Source organism: Solanum verrucosum, unplaced genomic scaffold (assembly GCF_900185275.1).
Source record: "Solanum verrucosum unplaced genomic scaffold, falcon-dt-bn FXZP01000222.1, whole genome shotgun sequence".
NCBI classification, from domain to species: domain Eukaryota; kingdom Viridiplantae; phylum Streptophyta; class Magnoliopsida; order Solanales; family Solanaceae; genus Solanum; species Solanum verrucosum.
Window position 1 is genome coordinate 238063 of NW_026020027.1, and position 8864 is coordinate 246926.

At 29.3% G+C, this 8864-nt stretch overlaps 1 protein-coding gene across 1 annotated transcript; it reads left to right on the forward strand.

Annotated features, from left to right (window-relative positions):
• Window positions 1-1408: 1408 nt before the first annotated feature.
• LOC125821175 (cyclic nucleotide-gated ion channel 4-like) lies at window positions 1409-7846 on the forward strand. The gene is made up of 8 exons (XM_049500588.1): window positions 1409-1924; window positions 2953-3168; window positions 4124-4437; window positions 4807-4915; window positions 5692-5928; window positions 6282-6368; window positions 6514-6779; window positions 7454-7846. Exons 1-8 carry the CDS (start codon window positions 1424-1426, stop codon window positions 7701-7703), a joined length of 1980 nt encoding a protein of 659 aa, XP_049356545.1. The 5' UTR covers window positions 1409-1423; the 3' UTR covers window positions 7704-7846.
• The last annotated feature ends 1018 nt before the right edge of the window (window positions 7847-8864 follow it).

Genomic DNA, 8864 nt, shown 5'->3' on the forward strand with positions numbered 1-8864 from the left:
ATTACTCCTTTCGTTTCAAAATAAGTATCACTTTAGCAAAAAACATTGTCTCAAAATCAGTGTCGCTTTAAAAATTCCTGATAAAAAATTAGTACTACTATATTCTTCCAACTATACCTTTGTATTGAATAACTACTTTTTTCTTATTAATGCTTAATTTTCAAGAAACAACTAATAAATAGAGGTAACTTGGTAAATTATATATTTTTTTTAGTGAGCGTGAAATAAGAAACTTTCTTTCCTCAAAATATTAGGAGTTAGGACCAACCTAACATGGGAAAATCGAACCATACACTCTATACCATGTTATAGTTACAGTTTCATGTTACTTTGAATTATACTGTCAGTGTGTATAACTTAAATTGATTAAAAAATCTTTAGGTTATCTCTTCAAGTACCTAACGTCTCTATTAATAATTACTTATTATTTCTTTGAAAGTGATATTTGATTTAATAGTAATGTTTGTACTAGTAGTAACGTAGGATAGTGTTTTTTTTCCTTCATATTAATTGATTTGCAAACAAACAAAAACAAGGAAAGTTCTTCGAAATTGTGTTTTTCAAACTTATTTGTGAGTATAGGACATAACCTCTGCACCTTCCTTCAAATATTTGTTTTTTTATATACAAAAAAATGTCCCTATTTTTGTCTCTTTTTTCCCTTTGTTTTTTTCCAATATTACCCTTTTCCAACTTTTCTTTTTCATCATTTTTTATTCTAGGTTTAATGATCATCTAATATTTGAAATTTACCGACTCGACTAATTTAAATTCACAGTGTATAGGGTTCATAGAAGGGAAAGTACTCCATTACTAGGAGTTTTTTTATTCCCAAAACTCAAACCCAAACCTCCGATTACAGATAAAGGAATCTCGTCCATCGTATATATAACTAAATCCAAATTTTTTTTATCTATTTTTTCAATTCCATTAGTTGATACATGTAGTACTACAAATTACCAAGGGTCAGTTTAGGTATTTTATCCAATTTGTCTTCTTACTCTATCAAATATTCCAAAAAAACTTCAATTTATTTGTATCTTCTTCTTGACACATTGTTACATACCTCCCAAAACTCTGCATATATTCTATTCTCTTCCCTTCTCCAATTCCCAAAGCCAACCCTTTCTCTCTTCAATCTCACGAATTTCCAATGGACGTTCCTGTTTAAAATCTTGTATTTCATAGAAAATCCATCAAAAACGGTTCTAGATTGTATTCCATAAAAAAAAATCACGTGTTTTTAGTAGTGATGCCCTCTTGACACAAGAGAAAAATACATGTGTTAGTTTCTAGCCAATAGTAACACTCTCCAATATTACAAGAGAAAAAATACGCGTGTTTTTAATAGTGACACCCTCCAAACACAAGAGAAGATCAATACACGTGTTTTTAGTAGTAACACCCTCTAGATACACTAAAAATGACTAGTCATCATGAACATACATATGGTATTAATACTGACGATGAAGATGAAGATGAAGATGAAGAAGAAGACGAAAACGAGTACTCCCATAATGAGTGCAACAAAATCCATGAACCATATAATGGTGGTGGTCGTGATGACAGAAATAATAAAGTTGGATTAAACATGATATTCTCAAGAAGTAAATTGATAGACCCTAAAGCACAATGGGTTAAAGAATGGAATAGAGTTTTCTTGTTAGTATGTGCAATTGGTCTTTTTGTTGATCCACTTTTTTTCTATACAATTTCTATAAGTGAAAATTGTATGTGTCTTTTCGTCGATGGGTGGTTTTCCGTCACCGTGACGGTTTTACGATGTATCAACGATGGTTTTCATGTATGCAATATGTGGTTGCAATTCAAGATGATGATAAATAGAAGAACAAATAATATACCATACTTGAAGGCTAACAAAGGTTTCTTATTTGATCTCTTTGTTATACTACCTTTACCTCAGGTGAGTAAGTTTTACCTTTCTCTCTTACTCAATTTCTCGTTATCAGAAACGGATTCAGAATTTAAGTTGTCGTGTATATGTTGAATTCTTTTTTTTTTTGTATGTGTGTATGATATATATATATTATGTTGTTTCAGAGAATTTAAGATGTTAACAAGTTGTCGTGTATATGTTGAACTCTTTTTTTTTGTATGTGTGTATGATATATATATTCTGTTGTTTCAGTTTATATTTACACAAAAAAAAAGATAATTTAGTAACGATTTTCAATTTTACCCTTAATGATAATCTTTTCTTGTATAGGGATGTATTATTTCCTTTTTAGTCTGCATTTTATGAATTTGGAAACAATTTTGGCTTAAATGTTTCACTTTATTACCTTTAAATTTTTAAAATTATAATTTTTATATATTAGAATTTACATACCTTTTAGTTGCTATTATCAGTACTTGATATCAAGTGATGTATATATTTTTGGATTTTAGCATGAATTATTTACTAAAAGATGACAAAAAAAACCTGCATGTCATCCATTACTTTTGTTGCATGTGATATAAACCAATATATTCTTCTTTTAATAACTATTTAAAATATCGATAGATGCATATCTGATTCTTTATTAATAATAATTTTTTTGAAAGATTTGACGTAAGTGCAAATAATATTTTTTTATCAAATAGCCACACTTTTATATAGCATCAGAATAGATAAGGACATTGAGTTCAAATCTCATAATCACATGCTTGATTTATGAAAAATAATCAGGCCTCACATAATTAAAGAGACATATTAAAAAATATAATTAACTAAATAAAAATATGTTATTTTTAACCACATGAATGTTTAGATAATATGGTTATGATATACTTAATAAAAACGTTCTATCTCTAATAACGTAATCTTTTACCAGAGATGTAACACATGATACAATTCGTCGATAACTAGTATAAATAATGCTTTATATTATCAATATATATAACTTAAATTCATTACGTGATTAATTAATTTTCATTTTTTTTTTTTTGCAGCTAGTTATGTGGGTAGGGATCCCAATTCTATTGGAAAAAGGATTAACAACAACAGTGATGACAGTTTTATTAATTATATTTTTATTTCAATATCTTCCCAAAATCTATCACTCAATTTGCCTCTTGAGAAGAATGCAGAATCTGTCTGGCTACATTTTTGGCACTGTTTGGTGGGGAATTGCACTTAACATCATCGCTTATTTTGTCGCATCACACGTAAGTTTTATGCACTAACAGTATATATTTATAATTTTATATGTACATTATAATAATTGTTGTAAAACAAACATGATATCATAATCTGGAAAATAAAGTAAATAACCTGTTATAATAAGTTACGTTGCTTTGTTTTTAAATTTTCTGTGTATATAACTTAAATTCTCCACAAAATATAATTATGTGTACATGATAAAGGAAATTTATTAGGTTCTAAAGTAAATGAATTATTCTAAAAAAGAAAAATCTTTGGTTAGCTACTGACTATTTAATTAGTGACACATTAAATCTGGTAGCTAATATTCTTGTTTTTATTACAGTGAAATAAAACTTTACGATCTTTATTTCATTTAATATGACATAATTTTTATTTTTATTTATAATTTCTATTTTAATTTTTAAATTAAAATCGAATGTCATCATGTATCTTTTTACTTTATAAACTCATGAACTTTAAATTAACTTCTCATTTTCTTATTATCAGACTTAATTAATTACTTTGTTGATTTACAATACTGTTGTCTGTTCATATGTAGTTTTTAAATATATATACTTTTTTCGTCCTAATTTATGTGACACTTTTCAGATTTCGAAAGTTTTTTATTTTTTTATTTTGACCGTAAATTCAAACATATGAAATCTTTAAGTTTTTAAAAATATATTCAGAAACAACGTAAAAAGTACTATAATCCCAATAATTGATGGCATATAAAAAATCACAATCAAAGAAAAATTCATTTGACTTTCGAAATCTGAAAAGGAGGCCACACAAATTGAGACAAAATTTGACTCTCAAAATTCACATACGTGTGCTTTAGTTTGACTTTCGTACTCTGAACCCTAACATGCAAAATTGAGACAAAATTTGACTCTCAAATCTATAGTACTTGAATAATTCACATATGTATGTGTACGTCTTTAGTTTGACTTTCGTACTTTGAACCCGAACATGCAGGCTGTGGGAGCATGTTGGTACTTGCTAGGTATTCAAAGGGCAGCCAAATGTCTTAAAGAACAATGCATAGTTACAAAAGGTTGTACCCTAAAAATGTTGGCATGTGAAGAGTCAATATATTATGGAACAAGTAATTTGGTGAAGGAAAAAAATAGATTAATGTGGGGAGAGACAATTAATGCAAGATTAACTTGTCTTAAAAGTGGACAAAATTTTGATTATGGAGCTTATAAATGGACTGTTCAACTTGTCTCTAATGAAAATCGAATTGAGAAAATACTACTTCCAATATTTTGGGGCCTCATGACTCTAAGGTATGTACTAATTTTATCTGATCTTGCTCGGACTTTTCAAAAAATGTTGTGAGGGTGCTTGTCGGATCCTTTAAATCACTATTAAAGAACATAAATTAGCAACGGATAAATATTATAGCTAAACAACAAAATTTATTGTTAATCCTATTTAACAATGGGATTAGGGATAAAAAAATAACTCTAACTACGAAAGATTATCAATAAAGTTCGTAGCTAATTTCAGATTTTCATAGAGAAAAATAATGTATATTTGAAGAATCCGACTTGAGTGCTATACACAATAATTTTTGAAATTTCGAGCATGACTTTTATTTAATACTCTCTCCGTTTATTCTTACTTGTCCATTATTCCGCTTGAATATTGAGCAGCACATTTGGGAACTTGGAGAGCACAACAGATTGGCTAGAAGTGATTTTCATAATCATAGTTCTCACCTCTGGACTAATTTTAGTCACCATGTTCATTGGCAACATCAAGGTAAATTTACTTTCCTATTATATCCGTTCATTTTTACTAGTTCACTTTAAACTTTATACGACTCTTGAAAAATAATAATAAATATAAGTCTTTTATCATAAACTCATATTAATTGATCTATAGTTTTAGATCTTGAAAATGATTTGAGAAATAAGTAATTATTAATGTTGAGGGTAAAACAGAAAAAAAGACAATAATCTATTCTTGGTGTGTTAAAAATGAAAAGTAAAAGTAAACAGAGAAAGTATTTTACCTCATCTCGAGAAAATTTATTTCTATAGTATTCATGAAATTACAACAATATAATAAATGAGTTGAAGACACATCATTATACATGTTTAGGACCACAAATTTTAAAAGTCTTATAACTACACCATATTATAACATATCTTATAATCACAAGTTTCAAATGTCATCTTCTCCGTCTTAAATCCTATATCGAGTCAGGCATGATCATATCAAATGAAACAGATGAATGAGTTATTACTAATCTTGAATAAAGAGATTAAGACTTTGAGTTATATACATTGTCAATGTGCTCACCCCTATCTCTAAAGGGGTTTATGCACTCCACTCGTTGTCTACTTAAATGATATCTACAAGTAATACCCTTCAAAACATAAAGTTCGTAATCTTGAAAATCAAACAATAATATTAGCCATATGATGACATAAAACTTTCTAACGTAACACGTCCAATGATATATATAATTTAAACTCTTATAATTTTTTTATGCATTTGCTACCACAAATTAAACTATATATCTTGATATGTAGGTGTTTTTGCATGCAACAACATCAAAGAAACAAGCAATGCAACTAAAGATGAGAAATATAGAATGGTGGATGAGAAGAAGAAGGTTACCTAGAGAGTTAAAGCAAAGAACTAGAAATTTTGAAAGGCAAAAATGGGCTGCAATGCGCGGTGTTGATGAATGTGACATGATTAGAAATCTTCCTGAGGGTCTTAGGAGGGACATCAAGTACCATTTGTGCTTGGACTTGGTCAGACAGGTAACTAGTACTCCTTCATCATTAATCTGATATTTCTATATAGAGGAGGCAAAACTAGCTCATAAGAATATGACTATCCAACACATCTTGATACACGACAAGATATATATTCAGTGTAACTAAAAGTTGTGATAATGTTACTCATGAGTCAATTTGACCTACGTACATACTTTAGATGACTTATGAATATATTTATGCGGGTTAAATTTGACTAAAGTGATACATATGAGTCATTTGCTCAAACTTAAATACTATTGAATGAATCATATTTTCATGGATCATACAGTCGCATTAGTAAATATTATCTATACATTTGATATTATTCTAATGATACTTGTACTTTATTATTCTAGGTCCCTTTATTTCAACATATGGACAGTTTGGTTCTAGAGAACATATGTGATCGTGTGAAGTCCCTGATTTTCACTAAGGGGGAAACAGTAAGTTTGAGTCGTACGTAGCTATAAATATCAACACTAATTTAACGTTAAATTTCTATTATCTAACATTTTTTTTAGTTTATTTATCGCTCTAAATAAAATTAACGACTAATTTTACTGTTTAGCTAATATTTTTTTTGGTTAGGTATCTAGAGAGGGGGATCCAGTACAAAGAATGTTATTTATAGTAAGAGGTCACCTTCAAAGTAGCCAATATTTACGAGATGGTGTCAAAAGTTATTGCATGTTAGGCCCTGGAAATTTTAGTGGAGATGAACTATTGTCTTGGTGTCTCCGGCGACCTTTCGTCGAGCGGTTGCCACCATCGTCCTCCACGTTGGTGACCCTCGAGACCACTGAGGCCTTCGGCCTCGAGGCCGAAGATGTCAAGTATGTGACACAACATTTCAGGTATATCATGGTATTTCAGTTATGTGTTCAACTGAATTCAATATATTTTCATATGTGTTTAAGAGGCTAAAAAATCCGTCACGAATTAAAGTGTCTACAAAAAATTTGTGATGGAAGAATATAAACGTAACAAATTAATTAATTTCATCTACATTGATGAATTTGTTATAAAATCGTCGTAAATCTATTACAATTTTTTGTAATGGATCAGTCAAAATGTTGTGTTTTTCTTGTAATATATGTGAAAAACGATGTTTAAGTGAATTTAGTATTTTCTACACGAAACATTAAATACATAATTTTCACCTATAGGTCGACCCCAATGTAGGTAGTGAACATAGAGTGGAATACCAAGAAAAATATAGGTAAAAATAAAAAAACTTTAACAAATACTCCATTTGTCCCTTTTATATGAAAATTTTGGGAATTCTAACAATATTTTCTTTAAGGAAAATTTTCATTATTAACTATGTTGACTTATCGTACTATTCATGTAGTTTTTAAATATAATTTATGCCCAATTATACAGTAAATTTAAATGTCTTGGCCTTCGTATTATGAACCGTTCACATAAACTTGTATTAGATTCTGAATTCATAATTTTAAAAGTATATATTAATTATATTTGATGTCAAAATTCATTGAGTTTAATTTAAATTTTGAATCTGTCTCAGATATACATTTGTGAATGAAAAAGTGAAAAGAAGTGCAAGGTATTATTCACCAGGGTGGAGAACTTGGGGTGCTGTTGCTATTCAATTAGCTTGGAGAAGATATAAACATCGTTTGACACTTTCTTCTTTGTCTTTTATTAGACCAAGAAGGCCATTGTCTCGTTCTTCTTCGCTCGGGGAGGATCGACTAAGACTATATACTGCTTTGTTGACTTCACCAAAACCTAATCTAGATGATTTTGATTTCTAAAATTTTTAAAAATAATAATATAGCAAGTCATATGTACTTATGTATAATATAAATCTATAATTAGGTTGTGATTAACACTTAATGAGACATTACACATGATGATCTCATGATATACATGAATTTGGTTATTTTTTGTGCATGTTTAGTATATTTTGATTATTATTTTTCGAATATGGTTGATGAATTTTGATTTACTTGAAATTTGGTGAGTCGGTTATTTAATAACCTGAAGAATTAACTCATCATTTCTCCATGACTAACGTAATTTATTTTGGAGTTTCAAGATCATTATGAAATACGAAATCGTGAATTTCGTTTTTTTTTAATTAGTATGCACTGATTTTCCTGAATTTTTTTGACAGATCATGATCCACGTCATATTTTAGCATTTAAGGGTCACTCCACAAGAAATTAAACGATTTTACCATTTTTCATGTATATTAAGTCAATGAATTTTTTTGTAATATGATTTTCGGGAACATCTTTTCTATAACTTTAACTCCGTAATGATCGGGTGGAACAATACATATAGTCTCACCATAATCCACATTATTCTTTTATTATATAGGGGCCACTCAAAAGGAATTAGGCGATTTTCTCAATTTTCGTGTGTGTTAGGCAATAGTTTTTTTTTTTTTGGTGATATGGTTTTTGGTAACTCTTTTAAAAAATCTTTATCGGACCCTCCATAATGATTTGGGGGAACAATATGTATAGGCTTACCATGATCCACTCCATTTTTTAGCATTTAGGGGTCACTCAACAAGAATTAGGAGATTTTCTCAAATTTTCGTGTGTGTTAATCAATAAATTTTTTTAGTCATATGAATTTTGGGAATTTTTTTTTCATAACATTTAAGTACCCTCTATAATGAAATGGGGAATAATACTATAAACTTACCATGATCCATACCATTTTTTTTGACACTTAAGGGACCACTCAATAGAAATAGGAAAATGCATAAGTACCCCTCCAGCCTATGCCCGAAATCCCAGAGACACACCTAACCTTTACTAAGGTCCTATTACCTCCCAAACTTATTTTATATGTAATATTCTACCCCTTTTTGGCCTACGTGGCACTATCTTGTGGGCCCAACGCAGGTTGACAAAATTTTCAAGAATAGTGCCACGTAGGTCGAAAAGGGGTAAAATATTATA